Source organism: Oryx dammah, unplaced genomic scaffold, assembly GCF_014754425.2.
Source record: "Oryx dammah isolate SB20612 unplaced genomic scaffold, SCBI_Odam_1.1 HiC_scaffold_13, whole genome shotgun sequence".
Taxonomy (NCBI): domain Eukaryota; kingdom Metazoa; phylum Chordata; class Mammalia; order Artiodactyla; family Bovidae; genus Oryx; species Oryx dammah.
Window position 1 is genome coordinate 9,039,673 of NW_024070197.1, and position 27,695 is coordinate 9,067,367.

Genomic DNA, 27,695 nt, shown 5'->3' on the forward strand with positions numbered 1-27,695 from the left:
CATTTACTGCCACCTCCTTTTGTGAATAAAGTTCTATTGGAATACAGCCTTCATTTACTGCCACCTCCTTTTGTGAATAAAGTTCTTTGGAATACAGCCTTCATTTACTGCCACCTCCTTTTGTGAATAAAGTTCTATTGGAATACAGCCTTCATTTACTGCCACCTCCTTTTGTGAATAAAGTTTTATTGGAATACAGCCGTCATTTACTTGTGAACTTGTGGCTTCTTCTTTGCTATGATGGCAGAATTGAGTAGTGGTGCTAGAGACTGCTCCACAAAGCTGAAACTAGTTACAGAAAATGTTTGCTGATCCTCTAGTTATTTATTTGGCTGCACTGGCTCTTAGTTGTGGCGTGTGGGATCTAGTTCCCCAACCAGGGAACAAACCCCGGCCCCCTGAATTGGGAATGCAGGGTCTTAGCCACTGGACCACCAGGGAAGTCCCTGACCTTTGATTTAGAGCTCGATCAAGCATCAGTCTCCTCTGGGAGACCTTCCTTGGCTTTCCTCCTCTGGACTTTGATACTCTCTGTAGCTGCCTCCGTTAAGGCACTCATCAGCCTTTTATCCCAATGGTCTGTATTAGTCTCCCTCCCAGATAAGGAATTTTGTGAGGACAGAATTATATCTGATGTGGATCCCCAGCTTTCCTCAGCACAGGGCTGAGTACACAAAAGGCATACGTTGGCCAAATGAATGAATAAAATGCACTGAATTCTCCACCTGGTGAACTCCTATTCATCCCTCAAAACCTACTGCAAATACTCCACCTTGAAGAAGGCTTTGCTGACTTCATCAGAGTCCTCACTCCTGGCCCCTGGCCTGGCTGTGACTTTTCCTAGTGGACACCTGGTGGCTCCTGCCTTCCCCTTGCATCCTCCCTCCATCCTCACTCCCACGCACATGCCTCAAGGCTGCCCCACCACGCCCTGTTCCCTACCTTGCCTGCATAATGCAGGACACTGAAGTCGGCCTGATCCCGAAGGTGCCTTGGCCTCTGGAATTTGGGGTGACCACCCTGCTCCTGGGCCACCTTTTCCACAAAGGACTTGTCCGTGGCTTTTGGGAACCAGCACTCCTCATCCAGCAGAGCCAGGAGTCCGGGGGGGTTGGCCTGACCGTTGACAGAGCAGGGAGAAGCGTTAAGTCAGATCTCCCAAAACTGGACACTTGGGTTGCTGCTAATTTTTAGCTCTTGTGCCACTTGGGACCTACTAGCAAACAGGAGAACAACTATCACCGTTCTAGCTGTCAATCAGCCCTTGATTGGAGCCGGGCTGCTGGTAGGCACATTCTGGGTTCCAATCACCTAGCGGTCACACAGATCTAAGCCGTTTTCCCCATTTAACTGATGGAGAAGCCTGAGGCCCGAGTCCCGGAGAGGAGGAGGGGCTGGACCAAGCAACACGGAAGGCAGAGGAGATGAGCGGCAGGGTGGGGCGGGAGGGGCCGTGAGCTCACCGGCCGCTCGATGAGGTCGATGCAGGGCTGCAGGTCGAGGCCGAAGTCGAGGAAGGTCCAGGGGATGCCCTCGCGCTGGTACTCCTCTTGCTCCAGCACGAACATCGTGTGGTTGAATAGCTGCTGCAGCTTCTCATTGGTGTAATTGATACAGAGCTGCTCGAAGGAGTTCAGCTGCAGGAGGGGAGGGACTCATCAGAAAGAGAGGCGGGGACCCAGAGGGGGTGGATGGAGACCCAGGAAGAGGGGACAGGGACCCGGAGGGGGGACAGAGGCCAGAGAGAGGGGCACAGAGACCCGGGAGAGGGGGGCAGGGACCCAGGGAGAGGGCGACAGGGACCAGAGAGAGAGGAACGGGGACCAGAGAGACGGGGACAGGGACCCAGAGAAGGGGACCCAGGCCGGCGTGGTGGAGCCCTCCCAGCCCCCCACCAGACACAAACAGCCGACCTGGAAGATCTCAAAGCCCGCAATGTCCAGGATGCCCAGAAAGGAGGCGCCCTGCCGGGGGCTGCGGTCCAGAGCTCTGTTGAGACGCAGGACTAGCCAGCGGAAGAGGCGCTCGTAGGTGGCCTTGGCCAGCGCCTCCAGTGCAAAGTCGGCCTGCAGGGCGGGGCACACATGAGGACCCGGCCTGCCCGCCAGCCGCCCCGGTCCCGTCCCCCGGGGGCTGGCGAGGAGACTCTGGGTGCAGACGCCGCCCCGTCGTGGGTCATCAAGAGTGATGACATTAACACAGGCGGACTGTTACTGAAGGCCTACTGTGTGCGGGGCCCTGTATGAGGTGCTTGGAGGTTCGTTAGTTCATGAATCCTCCACCCAACGCTTGAACCAATTTCCACTGTAAAACAGGGAAGAGAGAGGGGTCTGGGGCCTGACACCGAGGCTGGAATCGTAGCTCTGCCACTTAGAGGCTGCGTGACCTGAGGCATGCAAATAAACCTCTCTGTGCCTCAGATTCTTCATCTGCTCTTTCACTGAGAGTGGAACCTGGGTCAGTGTGACACACAGTCTCCTGTCCCCCCATGCCAGGACCTCGAGTGCAGTTGAGGGTCAGGCAGAGGCTTCAGCCCAGAATTGGATTCTGAAAATAGCTGGTCCGTGTCCACCTCTCCCCACCCCACTGCACCACCTGTGCGCGCTGCTATCGTCACTTGCCTAGACTGTGACAGTGGCCTCCTCCTGTCTCTCTGCTTCCACTGGTGCCCCCTGAAGCCAACTCTCCACATAATAGACAAGGGAATTTTTATAAAAGACAAACTGAATCAAATTGGTCCCTGGCTTACATCCTCACTGGCCTCCTAAAGCACTCTGAAGAAAACTCACCTCCTTACTGTAGCCCTTAAGACCTTGGATAATCTGTCCCCTTCCAACCTCTCTGGCTGCAGCTTCTATCACCCTCTCCCCAACTCTCTAGCCTCACTGATCTTAATGTTCCCAACTCACCAAGCTTGTTCCACCTTCAGGGCCTCTACATATGCTATTCCCTTTGTCTTAAACCATCCAAGCCCTAATTCAAATGTCACCTCCTCTGAGAAGGCTTTCTTGACCACCCCAACCCCCTCCTGCATAGAAAGCCTCCCTGTTTCTTCTATTATCTGATTCCTTACTACCCTGAGCTCCCCAAAAGCATGGTCCTTATTTCCACGACGGCCTTTATGCTAACACCTAGACCAGGGTCGGTAATTGAACAGATATTCAGCCAAAGTTTGCTGAGTGAGTGAGAAAGAACAGGCATAAGTTGCTTAAAAATCCAGGACTCTCCCTGTACCCACCGCGCCCAGCCTCGCCCACCTGTTCCTTGGTCTGTGCTTTCTGCACGTAGTCCCGGCCAACTTTGATGCGGGGGGTGAGCAGGGCGCGGGAGAAATCCGTCACCCCCAGGCCCAGGAGGCGGCAGAGCTTCTGCGCAGCTGAGGGCGAGAGGCACCAAGATGGGGTCAGCACTGGGAGGAGGGGACAGCGAGGAGTGGGGGAGAGGGTGTGACCTCCCCAGCTGTTGGTAGGACCCCAGTCTTTCCCACTAGAGGCATTAGGGGTCCTAAAAGTGTATGTTTTCTGGCCTAACAATTCTCCTCCTGGGACCCCAAGTTGGCAAAAATAAACCTGGAGGTAAGTAAAGGCTGGACTAAGAGGGTGTTCATCATGGTGTTATTTACAATAGAGAAAACCAGGAAGCAACCTGAATGCCCAATGGTTGGGGATTGGTTAGAGAGTCAGGGTCCATCCATTTGAATGAGGGTTGTGCAGTCACTAAATATTATTATTATAAATAATTATTTATAAGTAAACGATAATTATAAATGATCACGTGGTACACTTAAGCCATGTACATTTCATGATATGTATGTTTCACTTCAAGTTCAAGAAAGAATTGTAAACAAATGTTGGATGCCGGTAAATGATACCCATGCTGAGGGTCTTTATTAGTATCTGCAACTTTGAAATGTGCCAGGAAAAAAAGACAAGTGAACAGAGGATGGAAAGATAGTCAATGAAGCAAATGTGGTAAAATGTCAATGGTAGAATCTTGGTGGTGGATCCGAGTGTTTGGTATAAAATTCCTTGAACTTTTCTGTACGTTGGAAAGTGTCTCAATAAAATGTTGGGGGAATTCATTGAGGTGGCCAAACCCAAAAGAAATCTTTAAAAATTCATTGATCTTCCTTACTTCTGTAGGAAAAAATAATTGCCAAAATGTTAACAACTCTTTTGGCAGAAGATGGAGGCAGGACCGTGTGGGTAGGTGTGTTTCTTCTTTCGCCTCTGAATTAAAATGATCGTTAAGAAGTGTTTTGAAGCTTCTATCACTTGCATCATGGGAAGTTAGCTACTACAAATACTGAGCACCAGCAAAAAGGAAATACACCTAGGAAGGGTTTTTCAACAGTGGTTATTTCTGCGAGGTGATGAAGATTTAAATCTGTCTCTCTCTCTCTGCAATTGCAATTTCTAATTCATCTGCAGTGATTTTGCCTTATATAAGAATATTTTTATTTTTATTTTTTTTAAGAACATTTTTGCTAAGTTGCTTCAGTCATGTCCGACTCTGTGCGACCCCATACACGGCAGCCCACTAGGCTGGGATTCTCCAAGCAAGAACACTGGAGCGGGTTGCCATTTCCTTTTCCAATGCATGAAAGTGAAAAGTGAAAGTGAAGTCACTAAGTCATGTCCAACTCTCAGCGACCCCATGGACTGTAGCCTACCAGGCTCCTCCATCCATGGGATTTTCCAGGCAAGAGTACTGGAGTGGGGTGCCATTGCCTTCTCCAAGAATATTTTTAAATGGAAAAAAAAAACACACAAAAAAACCCAAACCCAACACAGAGTACTACACTGCCAGTAACAGGATGGCCTACCAGGGTTCTAAGCCTTTAAGTTTTTTTTTTTTAATGTGGACCATTTTAAAAGTCTTTGTTGACCCCCATTTGTAAACTAAATGAATGAATGAGTTCATACCACACACCTGCTGGGTGTGTGAACCCACCAGATGTCACAGGAATAGCTCAGATCAATGACACTATCAGAGATGCTCCTTCCGGATTTCCCTAGTGGTCAGTGGTTAGGACTCTGAGCTTCCACTGCAAGGGGTGCAGGTTTGATCCCTGGGTCAGAATTAAGATCCTGAATATTGCATGGCTCTGTATGGATATTGATATACATCCCACCACCACTGAAAAAAAAAAAAGAGAGAGGGATACCCATTCCTTCATATGCTCTGTGTCGCACAGCTTTTGAAAATGAGCCCATAGGGTTTCATAATCAGGATAGCAAGCTCTTCCCATCCCGAGGGGAAGGGGGTGTCAAGCATGATTCCATTTCTGTGATAATTATCTCCACATTGATACAGACATAGAACAAAGCCCAGAGAGAGCTGCCCCAAAATGTGAGCAGTAATTATGGGTAATTTGCCTGCCTTTATCCTTCGCTGTCTTGCCAGAGTTTCTTCCCCATCCAGATTGTATTATTTTATAATAAAGAAGCAGAGCTATTTTCATTTTGATAAAAAAAAAAAAGGAATATCAACTATACTTCTGCTTTTGAAAGGCAAAAAAAAAAAAAAGCAAAGCACAGAGTCCAGGAGGAGACATGCCCCGCGCTAACGGTAGTTCTCTGGGAGGGGCTGAGATGATGGGGGACCCTGCCCACCCCCTCTTTGGCACACTGGTGTTGTTCACATTTTCAGCAGAGCTCACACTCTGTATAATCAAGTAAAGAGTGGAAGGTGTTTTTCAGTGAAGATTCAGCCAAGGGCAGGAAATCAGGGCGGGCCTGGGGGCGCGCAGCTCTGTATGAGGGTGGGTAGCGGGCCAGGTAGCGGTACCTGTGTTGTCGGGCATGGAGGCTTGGTCAGTGTTCCGTTCTCTCTTCAGGACGATGTTGCCAAACTGGAGAACGGCCGAGACCATCCGCAGCATGGCTAAGGGGCAGCAGAGAGAGAGGTCATGACACAGGGCAAAGGGTATGAACTAGCCCCGCAGAAACCCAGCAGAGACAACGAGGACGTGCCTCGTAGCCCAAGGACTACACTCAGTCTCTTGTAATAACCTATCATGGAAAAGCATCTGAAAAAGGATACATACACATACAACTGAATCACTGTGCTGTACATCTGAAACTAACACAACACATCAGCTATACTTCAACTCCTCAATTATAAAAGTAAAATTTAAAAAATAAATCTAGCTTAAAACCTTATGTCAAATTACACCACCACCTGTCTCCAGGCAGGTCTTAAAATACCTGAATGGATAAATGAATTCTGTATTTTACAGACACGCGTCCATGCTAAGTCACTTCAGTCGTGTCCGAGTCTTTGTGACCCTATCGACTATAGCCTGCCAGGCTCCTCTGTCCATGGGATTCTCCAGGCAAGAATGCTGGAGTGGGTTGCCATTCCCTTCTCCAGGAGATTTTATATACGAGGTTTGCTTTATTGCCATCTGGTGTCTGCTCATATCTGTTTTGGGCTTCCCTGGTGGCCCAGCAGTAAAGAATCCACTTGTAATGCAGGAACCACAGGAGACACAGGTTCGATCCTTAGGTCAGGAAGATCTTCTGGAGGAGGGCATGGCAACCCACTCCAATGTTCTTGCCTGGAGAATCCCACGGACAGAGGAGCCTGGTGGGCTATGTACACATGTCCATTTTATAAAGTGATGTGTATAAGATTTATATATATAAAACTATATATATATGTATACATCATTCTGGTGTACAGCAGAAATTAACACAACATTGTGAATCAACTACATTTCAATAAAAAAATTTTTTAAAGACACCTTATCTGATATATATACCATTGATTCACATTGAACTCACAACCAACATTCACTATAACTGGAACCTGAAGGAAGCTTTTCTTACACACCTATTTTCTCTGTACCCAGCATCACAGTCTTCTTGCTCCTAGGGACACCGGATGGTATTAAGCACTACGCGTGGGGGAGCATTTCAAACAGTGAAATCGCCAACCAAAAGCATCCCCAAAGTGAAAAACGTGGCACTCAGTAGGTTGCAGAAAGGATACTGGTTTGCAGTATGAGCTACAACAAGAAAGCGAATGCAGCCCCCCGGACTTCGGTTGGGTGCACCCCGGGCAGCTTAAAACTTTCACTTCTCTGTGAATGACCCCAAGGACCACACAAACACCAGGACTGTTGGTTTGGGGGTTACAAATAACTGCCGTGTGTAGCTGATTTCTCCAACTCGGACATTGTAAAAGATGGATTGTATTTGCATGTCTCTACAGAGGAGCCTGGCTGGCTACGGTCCACGGGGTTGACAAGAGTCAGACACTGAAGCGATTTAGCACTCACGCACCAAAGGAGCTAGACATCTCGCCAGAAGTGGGCAATGCTGCCCCCTAGAGGACATCCTGGGAACGTGCAGGGGTTGGTTGGCACAGGGATGGGCGCCACCCCAGCAACATATTGGGGTGTTTCTGGACATCACAGACTGCGCGGATGGGCACCAGACGCGACGCAGAAGCCTGTCTGTATCACAAAGAGATGTCCACATCCTGAGTGATTTCGAAACGTCCGAGTGAACATTCGTGTCTATGAATAATGGTTTCAAATGCTCTGAGACTAATCCGAGCTGTTTTACATATACACATGAAAGTGTTTGGTGTTTGGTTTTAATACTCAGTGCATTTTCCAAGAGAGTAGTCGCTGTGGAATCCAAAGGAACGCGGGTCTTGGTTTTGTTCAGAACTTGATCTAGATTTGGTCAGGACCTCCGTAGTGGTCCAGTGGTTAAGACTGGTGCTTCCAAAGCAAGGGGTCTGGGTTCAACCCCTGGTTGGGGAACTATGGTCCCGCATGCTGCCAAGCAACTGAGCTCTTGCACCACAGCTAGAGAATCCAGGCGGCACAATGAAAGATGCACATGACTCAAAGACCCCAAGTGCTTCAACCAAGACCCAAAGCAGCCAAATACATAATTAAGAAAAAGAAAGTGTGCAGACTGTGTGGGTCTGCTTGCTCCAAATTCAAGAGGGCAAGAGAAGGGGGCGACAGAGGATGAGATGGTTGGATGGCATCGCTGACTCAATGGACATGAGTTTGAGCAAACTCAGGGAGATGGTGAAGGACAGGGAAGCCTGATGTGCTGTAGTCCATGGAGTCACAAAGAGTCGGACGTGACTGAGCAACTGAACAACAAAATAACTCCATGCTGTTCGATGCCAGGTTACGGGGGTTTCTGGTGACCAGAAGGAGCTTAAGGGGACTTCGAGGTGCTGGTCATATGAGGTGTCACTTGTAGAAACTTTCCCCAGCTGGGTGCTTCAGCACCAAGCTTACTTTTTGGCGTCTGTGCTACATAAGCTTCTGCACAAAGTTTACTTAGGAGAAAAGCATGGTGGGAGGTGGAAAGGGCAGGGAACTCTTCTGGGAGACCCGTGCCAAAAACGCGTAACCCGAATCTAATCAAGAGAAAGTGCACCCACACTGAGAAAACAACTAGCCTGTAATCTCCCAAAGTGTCAAGGTCACAAAAGATAGAGAAAAATTCAGGACCAGTTCCAGACGGATGAAGAGTAAAGTGTGACAGCTAGATGCAATGCGTGTGATCTTGGACTGGGGAAGTGTGCCTGTGTTTAACAAAAACTTTTTTTTTTGCTATAAAAGACATTACTGGGGAAATTGGCATAAGGTCTGTGAAAAAAAAATTTTTTTTGCCATAAAGGACATTACTGGGACAGTTGGCATAAGGTCTGTGGATTAGATAAATTGTACCCATACTGCCAATGTTAATTTCCTAATGATGACACTGTACTGCGTTTGTGTTGGAGAATGTTCTTGGGCAGTAGGCTCTGACAGATTCAGGGGGTGGTAAGATGAATAATGTCCCCGCTTCCAAATGTCCATGGCCTGAATCCTACGAATGTTACCTCGAAGGGAGAAACAGACTTAACCGATGTGATGAAACTGAGGATCTCAAGACAGGAGACTAATCTCGCATTATCCAAAGTGAAGTCGCTCAGTCATGCCTGACTCTTTGCGACCCCATGGATAGTAGCCTGCACCAAGCTCCTCCATCCATGGGATTTTCCAGGCAAGAGTACTGGAGTGGGTTGCCGTTTCCTTCTCCAGGGAATCTTCCCAACCCAGGGATCGAACCCAGGTCTCTCACATTGTAGACAAACGCTTTACCGTCTGAGCCATCAATGTAATGGGAAGGTCCTTATAAGAGGGAGGCCGATGGGGCAGGCCAGGTGAGCAGCGGTTAGAGTGATATTCTTTGTTTCTGTTTTCTCTTTTTCGGCCCCTCCAGACAGCTTGAGATGTCTTAGTTCCCCGACCAGGGATGGAGCCTGGGCCCCAGAAGTGAAAGCACCAAGTCCTAACCACTAGACTGCCAGGGAATTCCCTTGAAGATGGAAGAAGGGGCCATGAGCTACGGCACGTGGGTGGCCTCTGGAAGCTGAGAAAGACAAGAAAACAAATCTCCCCAGAGCCTCCAGAAGGAACCAGCTCTGATGACACCTTGATTTTAACCAGTCACATTGATTTTCAACTTCTGACCAGGGGAGGGAAGTACTTCTGATCAGGGAGTAAACGTGTTATTATAAGCCGAGACATTTGTGATCATTTGTGTCAGCGGCCATCAGAAACTAACACGAAGGGTGAAGGGGCCCCTGGGCAACACCCCTCTTCTCGAACAACTCAGAACAAGTAATTAGAAAGACAGACGAGCATAAAGTAGATGTAGCAAGGTGGTGACACTTGAGAAGTCTGGGAGAAGGCATGCAACGATTTTGTGGGCTTTATACTACTTTTCTGTAAACCTGAAATTATTCAAAATAAAGAGGGTTAAAAAAAATCCCTGAGGGACTTCCTTGGTGGTCCAGTGGCTAAGACTGATTTCTAGTTGGGGACCTAGACCCCACATGCCACAAGTAAGACCCGGTGCGGCCAAATAAATAAATATTCTTTAAAATCTCTGAAAACAGAAGTGGAGAGGGTGGTGGTCACTGGCTTGACAGCTTCAAGAAGCCTTGCTCTGAAGGACAGACAAGAAACTGCTAACCAAGGTGGCCTCCTGGGAGCCCAGGACACAGGAACGCTCACATACCTTTAATGTGTGGGGTTTTTTAAATATCATACTCTTTCAAATGTGAGACCTAGTCTGGAAAACAAAATCATTGCTGAGAAAAGACTCAGTTTCTGGAATTAGGCAGTGAGATTGCAGTGATGATCACACAGCCTTGGGAATATAGTATTAATACAAACACTGAGCTGCGTATTTGACAGTGGTGAATTTTACTGGTATGTGAATTCTAGCCCCCAAATAAAAAAGGAAAAAGGCTTTGGCAGAGTTTGTGGGACACGCCGGGGTGTGCAACAAATGTTCATTTTTCCACCGAGGTCATAACTCCTTGTCTATCGGTTCCTTATTCATCTTCTAACTGCTTCTAAGCCCTCCATCAATGTGTTCGTGAATGAACTTCAGCTTGCCACTTTAGGGGGCAAGAGTCCCTTCCACAATCATCACGACCTCTGGGATTCAATCTAGTCCCTTGTCAGGATCATTGGTACACCCTGTCCCCAATCCTCCCACCCGCTCCAGCCCAGGGTCTCCTCACTCCAACCAGCCAAGCCAACCGCGCTCTCGACATGCAACACTCTCTTGCCCCCAGGCTTTTGCCCTGGGACTTCCCTCCCTCTACAGGCCTTCAAGGCCCATACAGTACATGGAATTCTCCAGGCTAGGATACTGGAGTGGGTAGCCATTCCCTTCTCCAGGGGATCTTCCCAACTCAGGGATCGAACCCAGATCTCCCGCATTGCAGGTGGATTCTTTATGAGCTGAGCTATCAGGGAAGCCCAGTAGTACCATCTGCTGCTGCTGCTGCTAAGTCGCTTCAGTCGTGTCCAACTCTGTGCGACGCCACAGACGGCAGCCCACCAGGCTCCCCCATCCCTGGGATTCTCCAGGCAAGAACACTGGAGTGGGTTGCCATTTCCTTCTCCAATGCATGAAAGTGAAAAGTGAAAGTGAAGTCGCTCAGTCATGTCCGACTCTTCTCGACCCCATGGACTGCAGCCCACCAGGCTCCTCCATCCATGGGATTTTCCAGGCAAGAGTACTGGAGTGGGGTGCCATCACCTTCTCTGAGTAGTACCATCTCAGTTCAGTTCAGTTCAGTCACTCAGTCGTGTCTGACTCTCTGTGACCCCATGAATCGCAGCACACCAGGCCTCCCTGTCCATCACCATCTCCCGGAGTTCACTCAAACTCACGTCCATCAAGCCTGTGATGCCATTCAGCCATCTCATCCTCGGTCGTCCCCTTTTCCTCCTGCCCCCAATCCCTCCCAGCATCAGAGTCTTTTCCAATGAGTCAACTCTTCGCATGATGTGGCCAAAGTATAGGAGTTTCAGCTTTAGCATCATTCCTTCTAAAGAACACCCAGGACTGATCTCCTTCAGAATGGACTGATTGGATCTCCTTGCAGTCCAAGGGACTCTCAAGAGTCTTCTCCAACACCACAGTTCAAAAGCATCAATTCTTTGGCGCTCAGCCTTCTTCACAGTCCAACTCTCACATCCATACATGACCACAGGAGAAACCATAGCCTTGACTAGATGGACCTTTGTTGGCAAACTAATGTCTCTGCTTTTGAATATGCTATGTAGGTTGGTCATAACTTTTCTTCCAAGGAGTAAGCTTCTTTTAATTTCATGGCTGCAGTCACCATCTACAGTGATTTTGGAGCCCCCCAAAATAAACTCTGACACTGTTTCCACTGTTTCCCCATCTATTTCCCATGAAGTGATGGGACCGGATGCCATGATCTTAGTTTTCTGAATGTTGAGCTTTAAGCCAACTTTTTCACTCTCTTCTTTCACTTTCATCAAGAGGCTTTTGAGTTCCTCTTCACTTTCTGCCATAAGGGTGGTGTCATCTGCATATCTGAGGTGATTGATATTTCTCCCGGCAATCTTGATTCCAGCTTGTGCTTCTTCCAGCCCAGCGTTTCTCATGATGTACTCTGCATAGAAGTTAAATAAGCAGGGTGACAACATACAGCCTTGGCGTATTCCTTTTCCTATTTGGAACCAATCTGTTCCATGTCCAGTTCTAACCGTTGCTTCCTGACCTGCTTAATTCCTGCGGATCAACGGGGCTCAGCCAAGCGCCGCCCCCTCCAGGGGCTGCCCCGCCCCTACCGAGACAGCACGCCCCACCTCTCCAGCCCCTCGCCGCCACAGTCACCGCACCATGAACGCTCCAGGGGTCACTCTTCCACCGGACCGATTTTAATCTATTTGTGTCATCTGATGTTCCCTGGGTCTCAGTGCTCCAGGGGGCAGAGGCTTGTTCTGTTTTGGCCACGGTTCCTTTCCGCCGGTGCCTGCAGAGATCCGGCCCGCAGATTCCATCAGGTGTCCAGTGAATGAAGAATGAATGAATACACGACAAAGGGTTAACTAGTGGAGGTGTTCTCTGGCTGTGTGACCTTGGGCAACCCGGATGGCCTCTTGGACCTCGGGTTCCACCCCCTCCCTCTGCAGCACAGTGGGCGGGGTGGGGCTGGGGTCGGGGAGGGGGGGGCGGGGGGGGGGGGCGCCCGGCCAGACGGGGACAGCCAAGAATCCCGGAAACACTGGGAGGTTTTGCGGGGCGGAAAGCAGAGAGACACCTCCCAAAAGATAAATAGATGAGGACATCTCCTGATAGACAGACAAGGCCACCATCAACTGAATGATCATTCATCCTTAACGCCAGCTCAAGCCCGACTCAGACTCGCGTTCCCCCGGTGGCCTTTAAATGGCCTTTCACGGCTGGCTTAGCAACCTGCGTGGGTGCAGGGCACCTGGTGAACCTGACGCCCGAGGGGTTGGCAGTCAGCGCTCGCCAGTGACTTCCGCCCAGCCGACAGTAAGCAAGCCCCGGCCTGCGGGGGTGGGGGCGTGGGGCTGGCGATGCTCTGACGGCCTCACGTGAGCGCGGGCCTGCCTCTCTGCGTGCCAGGATCCCTGCGCAACCTCCCCGGTGGCATTGACGGTGCCAGTGTGGCCGGGAAGTCGGGCTGGGGTGGAGGGCTTCCCTCCCACCAGTGCTCTCTGCCCTGGGCCTCCCGAGGGTGACCCAGAGGCACCCACCTGCCTCTCTGGGAGCAGATCACTGGCTGGCTTTGGAGTCAAACTGGGTTCCACCATCTCCTGGTCAACTGCACTGACTAGGGCGGACACCCCACTTCCCTGGACCTCTGTCTCCTTTTTCGTTTTTCTTTTGGCCGAATTGTGAGGCTTATAGGATCTTAGTTGCCAGATCAGAGATCGAACCCTGGGCCATCCCAAACCTACGAATCCTAACCACTGGACAGCCAGGGTTATGTGTGTCTCTTTTGTCCAAAGGAGAGTCTAGAGAAAAAAACAAAACCGTCTGACCCCACTCCTTGGAAGGGAGATACAAAATCACACTGTTATGAGACCCCAGCCACCTGCCACACCAGCAGAAGCAAAAAAGGAGACAACCCTGGCGGCCGGCATCAGCGTCGGGGAACAGGTGCGACAGAGGCAGGGTTTGGAAACTAGCGCCCCCTTATGGACGGCGGCGAGGTCGATTCAGCACGATTCTAAAATCAGCGGGTATCTCCCTGGCGGTCCAGTGGTTAAGAATCTCCGCTTCCAATGCAGGGGCCGCGGGTTCCATCCCTGGTCGAAGAGGTAAGATCCCACATGCCGCGGGGCGCCACCAAAAAAAAAACAGTGGGGGGAAGGAAAATGGCGGTGACGGGATGGAGATTAGAGCTGAAGACCAAGAAGCCATGAGCAGGTGGTTGCTGGTGCCTGGGAATTCATGATCTTCAGGGGCTAGTGGTAGAAACTGGCAGGAGGACGGCAAAGGGGCCCACGTTATCTTCTTGGGTCACTGAAAATGTTCTAAATTGATTTTGGTGATGGCTGCATAACTCTGTGAAGCTAAAAGCCACTGACTCATACACTTGTTTGGTGTATGAATATCTCAAACAGTCGTTTAAATGTCCGTCAAAGCTGGGTAAAATTTAAAAATGGCACTTCTCCTTGGACTCAGAATTTCGTTGCCAAGAACTGATGCTGCAGTTCTGTTCACCTGTGAGCACAAAGACCTACTTCTAAGGATGTTCTTGGGACTTCCCTGGTGGCCCAGTGGTTAAGAATCCAGCTGTCAATGCAAGGGACATGGGTTCGATCCCAGGTCCCGGAAGATACCCACATATCAAAGGGCAACTACGTCTGGGCACCACAACTACTGAGCCCGAACCGGAGAGCCCCTGCTCTGCATCGAGAGGCCACCGCAGTGAGAAGCCCGTGCACTGTAGCTGGAGAGCAGCCGCCCCCAACCTCGCCACAACTGGGCTCACTAGACCCAAGTAGCAGTGAAGGCCCAGCACAGCCAAAAACAATTTTTTTTAATTATAAAAAGAATATTTTTGGCCCCCTTTTGGGGGTATGTGTCATCCCAACAGCAATGGGATGCAGTCACCTTAAGAGTGTGTCTGCAAGGGGCAGACATGTTCCAAGAGTCACAGTTCATCAATACAGTGAAAGAGTACTGCAGGAGATGTGGGTTCGATCCCTCAGTGGGGATGATCCCCTGGAGGAGGAAGTGGCTACCCACTCCAGTATTCTTGCCTGGGAGATCCCACAGACAGAGGAGCCTGGTGCATTACAGTCCATGGGGTCGAAAAGAATCAGACACGACTGAACACACACACACACCTGAACCTCAGTCCTGGAACTGGAGAATACTGCGTGTCTTTTCTTTCCCGTCTAAGATATTTCTGGCATGAGATGCAGGAAGCTTAACAGCAGGCAAACTAGGGCTTAGGGAGGCTGGGGGAGACTCGGTTTTCACACGATGACCTTTGATCATATTCAGATTATGTCATTACACACGAAGTTGGTGCTGCAAAATTTTTGTCTCAGGTTTGCAAAAATCGGGGCTGCTGGCCGTGCCCACCACACTGCAGGAGGGTTACTTGAGGCAACCTGTGTCCAGAGGCCAGGAGGGACCTGCGAGGCCCAGGCCCTCACGGTCACTTCCCTCCAGAAATTTGTCAGCTGCCTAGGGAGGAGAGCAGAGACACACAGGCGGGGCAGTTACGCAACCTGCGGTTGGGAAATCGAGCGAGGAGGCCTGGGACCCTGTGTCAATATGCTCGAGGAAGCCCGGCCTGTTGGCAGCCTGGGTGGACAGCCAAGCTGGCACTGGGTCTCCAGCCCTCCCCACTGGCCCTGGAGCCAACAATAGCTCCCGGGCCCTCCTGCAGCGCCGGAGACCGGAGGAGAATGAGACCCAGTCCCGCCCCCACTCAGTCCTGGAAATCAGGGTCTTTCTCTACGGGACTGGTGAAAGGAATCACAGTTCATCCAAACAATGAAATGCCAGGCAGCCACAAAAAAGACTGAGATTCGCCTTCTACATACGTGTCACGGGTTGAACCCTGTCCGTCTACTCCCTCCAAACATATATTAAAGTCTTAACGCCTGCGACCTCACAGAACGTGACCTGATTTGAGTATTGGGTCATGGCAGCTGCAATTATTGAAGTGGAGACAGGATTACACTGGGATGCAGTGACCCCTAATCCAAAATGCCGGGCATCCTATAAAAAGGGGAGGTTGCAGGCAGACGCACAGGCAGGGAGGTGCGCCCTGTGAAGCTGAAGGCAGAAATCAGGTGATGCTTCTACCAGCCAGGGGAAGCCAAGGTTTCCAGGAGACCACCAGAAGCCAGGGGAGAGGAAGGAAGCAGAATCTTCCAGGACCAACCGACCCCGCCGACACCCTGATCTCAGACTTCCTGCCTCCCGAACAGGGAGATGATTGATTTCACATGTTTAAAGCACTCATTTGGGCTTCCCAGACGGTGCTAGTGGCAAAGAACCCGCCTGGCAATGCAGGAGAAGTAAGAGACCCAGGTTCGATCCCTGTGTCAGGAAGATCCCCTGGAGGAGGTCAGAGCAACCCACTCCAGTATTCTTGCCTGGAGAATCCCATGGACAGAGGAGCCTGGAGGGCTACAGTCCATGGGGTCTCAAAGAGTGGGTCACGACTGAGCGACTTAGCACACAAGCAAGGCTGTATAGAGTACTATGACGGCAGCCCTGGCAAATGAAACCAGTACTGCAGATGAACTGTTGTCAGAACGTACTGTTTGGTGAGAAAGGGGCGGGGCAAAGCGGCAGAACAGGGGCTGATGAGCTGAGTGTTTCACCCAGTGCTCCAGGGCAGGCTCGGGGCCACAGTCAGCGTCTTCCCCGTACCCTCATTCCAGCTTCCTCCAGCCTCGCACAGCCCAGAGCTGCTCCTCTGTGGCTCCCAGCCCTCCCATGGCTCCCTAGTGCCATCAGAACAAAGTCCCCCACCCCAACTGCCTCTGCAGCTTCACCTCCCCTTCCACCTGGGTCACTGACTAACTGAGGCCATTAGAGAATTAGACAAGTTTCTTTCTCTTTTTTTTTTTTTTTTTTGGGCCATACTGAGCAGTGTGCAGGATCTTAGTTCCCTGACCACGGCTCCAATCTGTGCCCCTGGGGTGGAAGCGTGGAGTCTTAACCACTGGACCACCAGGGAAGTCCCTAGAGAAGTTTCAACGCCTCAAACACACCATGCCTTTCCTGCCTCAGGGCCTCTGCACATACTGTCCCTCCCCTCCGCCGCCTAGTACGTTCTTCCCTGATAGCACCAACATTCACATGTAAGCGCTCCAGACCTTCATGCAATCATCACCATCTCACCATGTCCTTCCTGATCCCCTATTTAAAGCTCCCTCCCTTCTCCATTCCCTGTTGCAGTTTTCAAACCGAGCCATGAACGGCCAAGTGCCCCTCCTTCCCGTGCAGCCCACCCCCACCCTTTACCAGGCAGGGTCCGGGCTCACTCACAGGTGATCTCCTCATGGGTGAATCCCAGGACCCGCAGGGACTCCAGCGTCTCCTGGAAGAGCTCGCGCTCCTGGCCCGGAGAGGAAGACGGCCCATTGGTCAGGAAGCGGTAGTGGGAGAAGGGCTCCAGGAGCAGGTCAGCTGTAGGGGTAACGGCAGAGGCCAAGGTCAAGTATGAGCCGTAGCGTCAGACTCATGTCCTGGCTTCCTAAATAGCTACCCGAGGACGTGCATCACTGCCCCACTAGGAACCTCGGTCTCTTCCTCTGTCAAATGAGTCGGGATCCTTTCTTCACGGGTTTGGTGGGAAGGGCTGGCCTGTGAAGTGGGTACTTAGCACATCTCAGACCTTTCCTCTTCCTTCCTTTCATAGTGATTCTCAAGACGCAGAACTGCCCAGAGCAGGTGAGAGGCACCCACCGGCAGAAGCAACAGGGCTGCGGGTGCCCGAGTTAGCAGAAGCCACGGGGACAGCAGGGCTCGGGCGGCAGAGCGTGTGTGGGTTCGGAAGCCACCGGGAGCGGGAGGCTGGGTGCGGAGGGATCAGGAGGCGGCCCAAGCTACAGGGTGGAAGGAGCCAGAATGCGAGGGAGCCGCAGGGCAGCGGGGCCGCGATAGAAGAGAGAGCCTGGAGCGCTTCCGCAGCCAGAGGGCTGGAGGGGCGCAGAGCAGGAGACAGAAGGGATCTCAGGCAGGAGCCAGGAGGCAGGGGCTCAGACGCCACGATCATCATCGGGAACCACGCGGCGGCAAAGCTGGAGTCGTCACAGCACGCGGCTGGAGGAAGCGGAGCCCCGTGGAGGTTCAGGAGAGGGTGGGCAGGCGCCATGTCCCCGCGGAGCTGGCGTGAGCAAGACCCAGGAGCCAGCAGGAGCCAAAGGACAGCAGAGTCTGGGGGCGGCGGAAGTCGAGAGGCAGCGGGATCCAGGAGGCGAGAGAAGCCGCCACCCAGCAGGAGCCTGACACAGAGCAGGAGCTGGACAAAGGTTAGCGCCCCCACATCCTCCTCCCCACGGGGTCCGCATGCAACTCGCGCCCAGTCCCCCAGAGCAGCCCGACACTGACCCTTGAGCTGCTCCCCGGCGCCTCCCAGCAGCTGGTAGAAGATGTGGAAGCTACACTCGTCCTTAGCCTGGCGGATGGCGCGCGACTTCTCCAGCAGGTCTGGGTAGGCCGAGTCAAGGTGCCGCAGAGGAGGGGACCCCCTCCTGCTCCCTCATGGAACAGTAGAGGCGCTCACGGACCTGGCGGGCAACCTAACTGGACCAGTGACTGTGGTCATGTGTCACTTTAGCCTCGTGCCTCAGTTTCTTCACCTGGGCAAGGAGCCTGATACTAACACCCATCCATGAGTCCCTGAGGTGTCCTGGGGGTAAATGAGTTATTATGTAGCCAACACCTGAGCAGGTGCCTAGTTTGTCCTTTACCATGGATAAGAATGCTTACTGTCAGGACTTCCCTGGCGGTCCAATGGTTAAGACTCTGCACTTCCAGTGCAAAGGAGGCAGGTTTGATCCCTGGTAAGGGAACTAAGATCCCACATGCCATGTGGCATGGCCAAAAAAAAAAAAAAAAAACCTCCTGTCATTATGACCCTCCCAGCCTCAGTTTCCCCATACTTGGGCTCTCAGCTTCTCCCTTCTGGGAAAGGCAGATGGCTGGTTTACACACTAAAAATTGGTAAGATGCCTTAAAGGAAAATAAAACAATTGATATTTGGTGTAACCATCTGTGTCCTGTGCTCATGGACCACCAAGCACATGATACTTCCCAGGTGGCCCAGTGGTAAAGGATCTGTCTGCCAAGGCAGGAGGCACAGGTTCAGTTCCTGGGTCAGGAAGATCTCCTGGAGGATGAAGTGGCAACTCAGGACTCCTGCCTGGGAAATCCCGTGGACAGAGGAGCCTGGCGGGCTGCAGTCTACGGGGTGGCAGCGAGTTGGACATTGCAGTCCAATGCTTAACACGTGGCCTTCCAAGTCTTAGAAGAGGGTGAAGATTCAATCCTGATCTGGCAACCAAGATCCCCACATTCGCAGCCAAAAAACCAAAACGTAAAACGGAAGCAGTGTTGTAACTAATCAGGAATGTTAAAAAAAAAAAAAGCCTTAAAAAAAATAGCATCTGCCTCACAGGGTTACAGACATGAGGCACTGAGTTAACAGACGGAGAGTTCTCAGGGTGGCCCCAGACACAAGGTCAACCCTCCAGAAATGTTGGTCATGAGGGATGCTGGTGTGAAAGGGATCAATCCATCTGTTTGGGAGTGTCACCAGCCTCGAGAGCATCAGTCCACAGCCTGGTCACTGGCCCTGAGGCAGAGACAGCCAAGCAGGAGAACCGTGCCCAGTGGGAGCAGCCTTAAGGGAATGGGGAGTGTGGACAGGAGAAAGTTAGCATTTGGAAGCTGACAGGGAAGACACAGGTGAACAGAAGAGGCTGCTGGAGCCCTGGGGTCCACAGACGCTCAGGGTGGCAGGATGGAGGAGGGGGCAGGGCAGAGAGAGCCCTGAGCTTTAAGAAGCTATGTGAGCAGGAAGCGCCATGAAGTGGGGTGATGGGCCGCAAGAACTGTGGGGATCAGGGGCTGGTGGCTGCAGGGGTCACGAGGCCTTGAGCCCAAGGAAGTGCTTACCAAGCAGCAGTAGAGTCTATGGGGCCCAGGGCTTGACAGGGAGGTCCCTGCTTCCTTACTCCCTAAGCCTCTAGTGGTAATAAATCTGCCCGCCAATGCAGGAGATGTAAGAGACTCGGGTTTGATCCCCGGCTTGGGAAGATCTCCTGGAGAAGGAAATGGCAAGCCACTCCAGTATTCTTGCCTGGGAAATGCCATGGACAGACAACCCTGGTGGGCTACAGTCCATGGGGTCGCAAAGAATCGGACACGACTGAGCGCACACACACACGCCCTCTTAGGAAAAACTCTTTGCCAACACACTGCTTCTCAATCTTTCCCTGGATGACAGGGAGAGGGGACAGGTATGGGACAGTGAGCTGACACCCCAGGGATGGAAATATGATTTGTTATTAATATCGCCCACATTACAAATCACAGTTATTAACCAACAATATTAACATATTAACATTATAAGGACAGTGCTAACTTAATCATTCATTTCTAATGATGATCGCTCATTTTTTTTTTTTTCTTTTGGCCCATCCTTGCAGCGGCTTGTGGGATTTTAATTCTCAGACCAGGGATTGAACCCAAGCCCTTGACAGTGAAAGCACCAAGTCCTAACTTGGACCACCCACCAGGGAAGTCTCAGGTAGTTCAGTCTTCCTTTTTTAAAAATAAGCTTAAATATATATGTGTATGTATGTATGTGTATGTATATATATATATATATATATGAATAATTTGGCTGCACCGGGTCTTAGTTGCAGCATGCAGGATCTTGTCCCACTGACTAGGGATCGAATCCGGGGCTTCTGCGTGGGGAACATGGGAGTCCTAACCTCTGGACCATCAGGCAAGTCCCCAGGTAACTCATTCTTGAGTGCTTGTGTGGCAGGAGCCACGCTAAGAATGTACCTCACATTGTCCTTCAGATCCTTCAAGGGTAGGTTCTATGATTTGCCCCCTTCTACAGATGGGGAAACTGAGGCCCAGAGAGGTCAAATCACAGGCTTAAGGGCCCCCAGCCTCAAAGCCACAGAGCTGGGATTCAAACCCAGGGTTGATGTGATGTCTTCCCTTGTTCTCTTAAGCTTTGCACTCCTGGACCTTCTGGGTTCTATCTTGTAAATTTCTGCTGCTGCTGCTAAGTCGCTTCAGTCGTGTCCGACTCTGTGCGACCCCATAGACGGTAGCCCACCAGGCTCCCCCGTCTCTGGGATTCTCCAGGTAAGAACACTGGAGTGGGTTGTCATTTCCTTCTCCAATGCATGAAAGTGAAAAGTGAAAGTGAAGTTGCTCAGTCGTGTTTGATTCTAGCGACACCATGGACTGCAGCCTACCAGGCTCCTCCGTCCATGAGAGTTCTAGGGAGCGTTTTTGCCACCGGTGGGGAAAGTTGGACACAGCTTGGCGGGAGTCAGCAGGCTTGCAAGGCCCGTCTTTGGCTGGTGTCTGGGAATCTGAACTTCAGGCTGATAGCACGGGCTCCCTGCACCTAAACTGTGTAAACCAACATGCTTTCTGCTGAACATCTGTTTTCCTTCCCGGACTCTGAAATTTGGGTACGCACTGGGCAGGCGGTGCCTATGTGACCAGCCCCCAATAAAAACCCCCAGCGCGGAGTCTCTGATGAGTGTAGTTGTTGAAACACGTGTTGGAACACCTGCGGATTAAGTACGTCCCACGTGACTCCAAGGGGCCAGGGCTCTGGAAGCCGGTGTCGGGCCCCCACACGCCTTGCGCTTTGGCTGCATCGTTTCTCTGTGCTCACGTGCCCTCCGCCCGTGGCGAGGTTGGGAGGGCATTCTCTTAAAGGCTACGGGAGGCCCCGCCGTCCTCCCCTCAACGTGGAGACGCTGCGCCTGCCCCTTCCTGAGGTTCTAGCGTCCCTCTCCTTCTGCAAAGTGGGAAACAGAGGCACCGCGTCGGCAGCAGGGAGCCAGGGTTCCGGGAGAGTGTGGACCCCTGTTTCCCATACGCGGTGAGACCCCGAGGGCCGCCCTCTATGGCCGCGGCCGCTCTTCCCCGCCCCCGGGCGCCCCCTCTGGACGGTGAGAGGATACAGGTCTCGATGTTGGCGCCCACGATGTACCCGGCAACGTCGAAGTTGATGCGGATGAATTTGCCCTGCGAGGGAGGCGGGTGGAGGGGCTTAGCCGAAGGTCCTGCGGGCCTCGGGAGCACCCCCAACCCACACTCACCCCTCCGAGAGTCAGCCTGTCTCTTGACTATCTCCCTACATCTGAACCCCATCCGATCCAGCGGGGCCGGGATGCGGTGGGGAGGGGCGCCTCCCGGGGAGAATTCAAGGTCCACGCGCCTCTGACTTCTTTCGTTAGGACCCAGGTCCTCAGTTCCCCTTCATCCTTCAGGCCCAGGGGCCGTGGACCCCAGGTCCCTCCCCTCTTACGGACGCACACGTCCTGTCCCGCCCCCCCCCCCACCTTCCTTTGCTCCCAGGCCCCGCCCTCCCGCAGCACTCACGAAGCGGGACGAGTTGTCGTTCTTCACCGTCTTGGCGTTGCCAAAGGCCTCCAGGACCGGGTTAGCCTGAAGAAGCTGCCGCTCCAGCTCACCCTGCAGGGGGTCGGGGGATGGCCTGTCAGTGGCGGGGTTGGGGGTGGTGGTGGTGAGGGCACTGGCCCCGCTGGGGTGGGGGTCTGGCTGAGTGTCTGTGTGTTAGGGGCCTTTTTGTGTGTCTGTCTGGGCGTGTGCCAGCTTTCCCGGATCTGGGCTTGCCCTTCAGTCTGTTGTGAAGGGAATGAGGAAACTTCTCTAAGATCCATTGTCCAACGGAAACACAACAAAAAAAGCAAGTCTCAGGACAACACCTACAATGTGATCCTATTGATTAAAAAAAAAAAAAAATGAACCGAGAAAACAACACCACAGAACAAGACTCCCATATCTATACGTATAGATACATGTTTGTAGACATTTAGAGAAAGGTCTGCAAGGATACACACCAAAATGTCAACAGAGTAAGCCACTCCAAGGACAGAGGACTGAGAGAAGGAAAAGGAATTTCATTTTGCCTGCTTCGTTTGTCGTTGTTGTTACAGTGAATGCGTACTCATGTATCACTTGTGGACCTAAAGAAAAATCTATACCATCTATGTAAAGTTCTTCAAACTGTTTGACACATACAGTACACATTCAAGAAATGATAGTTTCCTTCCCCAGTCAGGCTAATCCTTGGTGGGGACTTTTTTTTCAAGACAGCAATTTTTAAAAATTGAAGTATAGTTAATATTGAGTTCGTTTCAAGTGTACAGCAATGTGATTTGGATATATATATATATATATTCCTTTTTTTCTGATTCTTTTCCCTGAAAACTTACAAAATATTGACTATTGTTTCCTATGAAAGTGCTAGTTGTGCAGCTGTGTCCGACTCTTTGCAACCTCATGGACTGTAGCTGTCAAGGCTCCTCTGTCCATGGAATTCTCCAGGCAAGAATACTGGAGTGGGTTGCCATTTCCTCAGGGGATCTTTCTGAACCAGGGATTGAACCCGGATCTCCCACATCGCAGGCAGTTCTTTTCTGAGACACCAGGGAAGTTCAATTGTTCCCTGGGTATATAGTAAATCCCTGTTGTTTATTTATTTTATATATGGTAGTATGCATCTGTTAATCACCTACTGCCAATTTATCACTCCTCGGGCCCCCATGGCTAGAGATCTTATTCTGAGCTTCCCTACAGCCACTTGGGTGTCAGAGCCAGGAACACAGTAGGTGCTCAATACATGGCAACCCTCTTCTCCTCTTTCCTAGCTAGGTTCTCAAAGATCCCAACTATTTCTTTAAATGCCCTGTGAGCCTTCAGACACTAGCCTGAGCTGGGGTTACAGAGTAGGCCTACCTACCATGAATGGCAGTGTGGGTCCCTGGGCTGTGTGAAAGCGTGCTGTCTGTGGGCTCTGTCTACATACATTTAGCAGATCAACCATAGATGGTAGTTATAGGCTCTGGGTTGTTTCCCATTGGGATCTGTGGCCGCTCTGCACAGATACAGTAGGGCTAATATACACAGCTATGTGGGAGGGTCTGCACATGCACAACAGGACCACACTAAATGGCCCTGGGTGTGTTCACACAGCTGTTCAATCGCTAAGTTGTGTCTGACTCTGCAACCCCATGAACTGTAGCACGCCAGGCTTCCCTGTCCTTCACTACACAGTCGGGCTGCCATAAGCAACAGTGGGGGGCCTGGGGGTGTGCCCACTGTAGGGTTGCATGAAATGACAGCATGGCACCTGCTGTGCATAGTAGGACCATCAAAAGTGACAATGTGGCCTCCAGGCAGGGGTGACCGTCAGTGCCTTGGGACCTGTCTGCCAGGAAGACTGTGGGTTGGGGTGACCCGGGTGGTATTAGGGGTGGCAGGACTCGAGATGATTCCCTGCTACTCACATAAGACACGGCGCCGGCGGAGGCCTGAGGAAGTCACAGGACACGAGACACGGACCAGGACACGGCACATGGAACGTGGACAGACACACAGGTGAGCTTGAGGTTGGGGGAGGGGGCAAGGGGTGGGACAGAGAGACAGGGGCTGGGGAAACTGGCCTGTGGGGCGGGGTGCCTGGGGGTGGGGAGCTGGCGGCGGCCCCATCACCTGGGGTTTGAATCTGGGCTAGCCCTTTCTGGGCGTGTGACCTTGGACAACAGACCCACCCCAGGTGTGACTTTGCTTTCCCATCTTTAATGAAGGAAAAAACCACACCCACCTCACTGGGGTGTTACGGTAATATAAGTCAAAGGACTAGGGCTATATATAAATGCTCACTTACAAAGCAAATCTGGGCACTGTAGGAAGCTAAACAGACCAGACACATAGTGGGTGCTCTGGGATGTAAGCTCCTACTATGTGCCAGAGGCACTGTTCCAAGGGTCAACGAGGCAAAGGACTGGCTGTTGCAATTTTTGTGTCCATCCTGCCTCGGCTCCCAGCACTATATATCAGGCACATAGTAGGGATTCAGGGGTGGGGGTGGGGCAGGGGCAGCCAGGAGAAGGCCTGTGACTGTGTTCTTCCATGAGAGGCGGGGATTTAGGAGGGGAAGCAGAGCCTGAGAGGGAGGGAGCATCTGGTGGCAGGCTCCAGAGTACGTCCCAAGGCAGGTCACTTACCGGGACACCAGGCTCCTTCCGGCCCTTTGGTGATGATGCCACGTGGGCGAGGTACTGGATGACTTTCTTGGTGTTTTCTGTCTTCCCGGCCCCGGACTCCCCACTAAGGGGGGGCACAAAGGGAAACAAAAACGGTCAGCCCAAGTCACCTGGTAAGCCCCATCCATTCCAAGCAGAGCCATGCCCAGCTGGGATCCCACTTCCTCCAGGAAGTCCTTCAGGATTACTCACGTGCAGAGAATGGACTGGTCCTCACGATCTGTAGGGGACAGAGGGGGACAGGTCACCTGGGAGGGTTTTTCCAGCGAGACGCCGGCCACCCTCTTTTCAAAATCCTTCCCGAGGGCTCAGGAAAAAGCTGGGTTTTTGACATATGATCCTCCTAGATTCTAATACCTGATCCTGACTCAGCCTCTTTTGGCTGTGTGGCTCTGGGAAAGCAGCTGTCCCTCCCTGAGCCTCAGTGTGTCCTAAGCTGTAAAATGAAGACCACAAACTCCAACCGAACAGAATGTAATTCATTCAACAAACTTCAATTTGAGCCCCTACTGTGTGCCGCCTCGGGCTGAATGATGAGATTCAAAGATGTAAGAGTGAGATCCTAGACCCCAGGCTCAGCCTGTAATAGCAAACAGGCCACAGAATGTAGTGATGGTGACTGATGACCCCGTGGGGGTCGTCTGCCCAACCTGAGGGCAGAGAGCCCAGCTCGGTCCCCACTATCTCCTCCTCCGCTCATCCTGGGTCTGACAAGTTGCTGTGTTAGTCATTCAGCCGTGTCCTACTCTTTGTGACTCCATGGACTGTAGCCTCCCCCTCCAGGCTCCTCTTTCCATGCAATTCTCCAAGCAAGACTACTGGAGTGGGTTGCCATGCCCTCCTCCAGGGGGTCCTTCCGACCCAGGGATCAAACCTGGGTCTCCCTCATTGCAGCCAGATTCTTTACCATCTGAGCCATCCCTTCAATAAATGCACACAGACCACCTACTCAGTGTTAGACACCAAGGACAGTGGGAACTGGCAAGGTCCATGGCTCTCCCTAGGCTTTCTGACTCTGCAGGTCAAGAGTAAAGACTGAGTTGACATTTCAAACAAGTTCCTAAGTGATGCTGAGATTGATGATGAGAGGACTACACTCTGGGAACCACTGCTTTGTAAATACAGCTTATATGCTGCCTACTATTAATGTCATGATAGAAAGATACAAACTTTAAAATGTTTAATATGTTTTTTAATATATACAAATATTTATTAAAATAGATGATCTACAATAAATAATGAGTGTACTATGTGTACCACATGGAATTATGGAATTTTGCCCCGAGTAATCAATTGTCATGGAGTAAATGGCACCCCTCTGATGGACATCCTTATACAATGCACAACCTGCCCAGCTGTACACAGCGAGCCCATGCTACCCATTCTCTAAGGGGTGACATTCATTCATAACAATGTAGATCGTGTCAGCAACATAAATGTTGAATGAATGAACACTCTTAAGAGTCACTGTTTCAAGAGGAATTTTTGTAGAAGCCTGGAACCAATGAGCTTCCAAGTCATGCTTGCTGCGGGGAGGGGTAAACAGAGGCGGATGAAAAGGGACCTGTCTGGTGCAACTCAGAGCCTTGCCCACTCGGCCCTCCATTTGTGTTCCTTCCTGCCCCACAAAGAAGCCTTGCAGAGTCTGAAATCCTTCAGCTGACATCTAATCCTGACCCCCAGCCCAGTCCCCATTGAAGAGGCACCTCCAGCAGCCCCCACCCCACACTCACCCTGAAGCATGCTTCGGTAGGCTCCTTCGGTCACTGCGTACACGTGGGGCGGCACTTCATGGCGCTTCTTGCCCCGGTACATCTCCACAATGGCTTCTGTATAGATGGGCAGCTGCTTGTATGGGTTGATGACCACACAGAAAAGGCCGGAATACGTCTGCAGTGGGCAAGAAGGGAGACGGCCTCAGCTAGCTACCTGCCTGCGACCCAGGGGCAGCACAGAGTTGCCATGTACAGCTGGGCAGGTTCTGCACAACGGCATCCAGCAAAGGGACTGCCATTCGCACAATGACAATGTAGATTCAAGCATTTGCTATGGTTTCAGGCTGATGGTTGAAAAGAAGCTTTCCAAACTGCACAAAGGTGCTGTATGAATGAGGACTCACAAGGGGAGAGAATGGAGGCTTTGTAGCCCTGTCACTGCTTGGACTCACACGCATGAAACGACCAAGTGCAAGGTCATCTGTAGTATCCTCCTTTTAAAATAACGAAGGACCGGAAACGATCTGGATGCATGGTCATACAATGGATTCCTATGAGGTTTCTGGCCTCTACAGACAGAGAACTACCTCCAAAACAACATCACAGAAAGGAAACAAGAACTTTGCAAGAAGAACACTTTTCTGAATCTGCTTGAATACACATAGAATATTTCTGGAAGAGTGCTTCCTGTATCTGCAGCTGCTGAAACTTGACAGGAGCATGTCTGCAGTTTCTGTTGATTAACAGACTCACAGGACCTGCGTCCACGACGGTCTTGGTGGTTCCCTCTTATTGGAGGACATGCTAAATTTCAGGTTTGAGGTCCGTGAAAATAAAGATGTAATTTTTTTTTTAATCCAAGTTCATGGATGCCCTGAATTTGTCCACACACCTGCTGGACCTGAGTTCAGGACCTGGTAATCATTTAAGCACTGTTCCAGCTCTAACGGAGCCTCAGGTAGACGAGAGACAGGATGGATCAAGGCAGTTAGACCTGCTAGAGAACTAGCTGACCACCTAGCTAACACAATCCAGAGAGCTAACTAGTTAACTTAGCTGGGTCAAGCTAGCTAATACAGCCAGAGAGTTGCTTAGGGGCTCAGCTGATGTTTAGTTGCGCAGTCATGTCTGACTCTTTGCGACCTCACGGACCGCCAGGCCCCTCTGTCCATGGCATTTCCCAGGCAAGAATACTGGAGTGGGTTGCCATTTCCTTCTCCAGGGGATCTTCCAGACCCAGGGATCGAATCCCTGTCTCCTGCACTGACAGGCAGATTCTTTACCACTGAGCCACCAGGGAAGCTCCAGGGTCTCAGCTAGTTAACTGTGAAACCAAC

At 51.4% G+C, this 27,695-nt stretch overlaps 1 protein-coding gene across 2 annotated transcripts in view; it reads right to left on the bottom strand.

Annotated features, from left to right (window-relative positions):
• Nucleotides 1-27,695, bottom strand: part of MYH14 (myosin heavy chain 14) — a 76,921-nt gene that overhangs the window by 41,553 nt on the left and 7,673 nt on the right. Inside the window, exons 3-15 of one of the 2 annotated variants that reach the window (XM_040251971.1) lie at nucleotides 26,377-26,533; nucleotides 24,836-24,863; nucleotides 24,605-24,707; nucleotides 23,885-23,908; nucleotides 21,954-22,046; nucleotides 21,533-21,596; nucleotides 17,916-18,014; nucleotides 16,851-16,991; nucleotides 5,791-5,886; nucleotides 3,258-3,376; nucleotides 1,914-2,066; nucleotides 1,464-1,637; nucleotides 943-1,116 (exon numbers count right to left, since the gene is read on the bottom strand). In XM_040251971.1, coding sequence (XP_040107905.1) covers nucleotides 943-1,116; nucleotides 1,464-1,637; nucleotides 1,914-2,066; nucleotides 3,258-3,376; nucleotides 5,791-5,886; nucleotides 16,851-16,991; nucleotides 17,916-18,014; nucleotides 21,533-21,596; nucleotides 21,954-22,046; nucleotides 23,885-23,908; nucleotides 24,605-24,707; nucleotides 24,836-24,863; nucleotides 26,377-26,533 — 1,425 coding nt within the window. The remainder of the gene's footprint in view (nucleotides 1-942; nucleotides 1,117-1,463; nucleotides 1,638-1,913; nucleotides 2,067-3,257; nucleotides 3,377-5,790; nucleotides 5,887-16,850; nucleotides 16,992-17,915; nucleotides 18,015-21,532; nucleotides 21,597-21,953; nucleotides 22,047-23,884; nucleotides 23,909-24,604; nucleotides 24,708-24,835; nucleotides 24,864-26,376; nucleotides 26,534-27,695) is intronic. The other variant, XM_040251972.1, reaches the window with a different exon arrangement.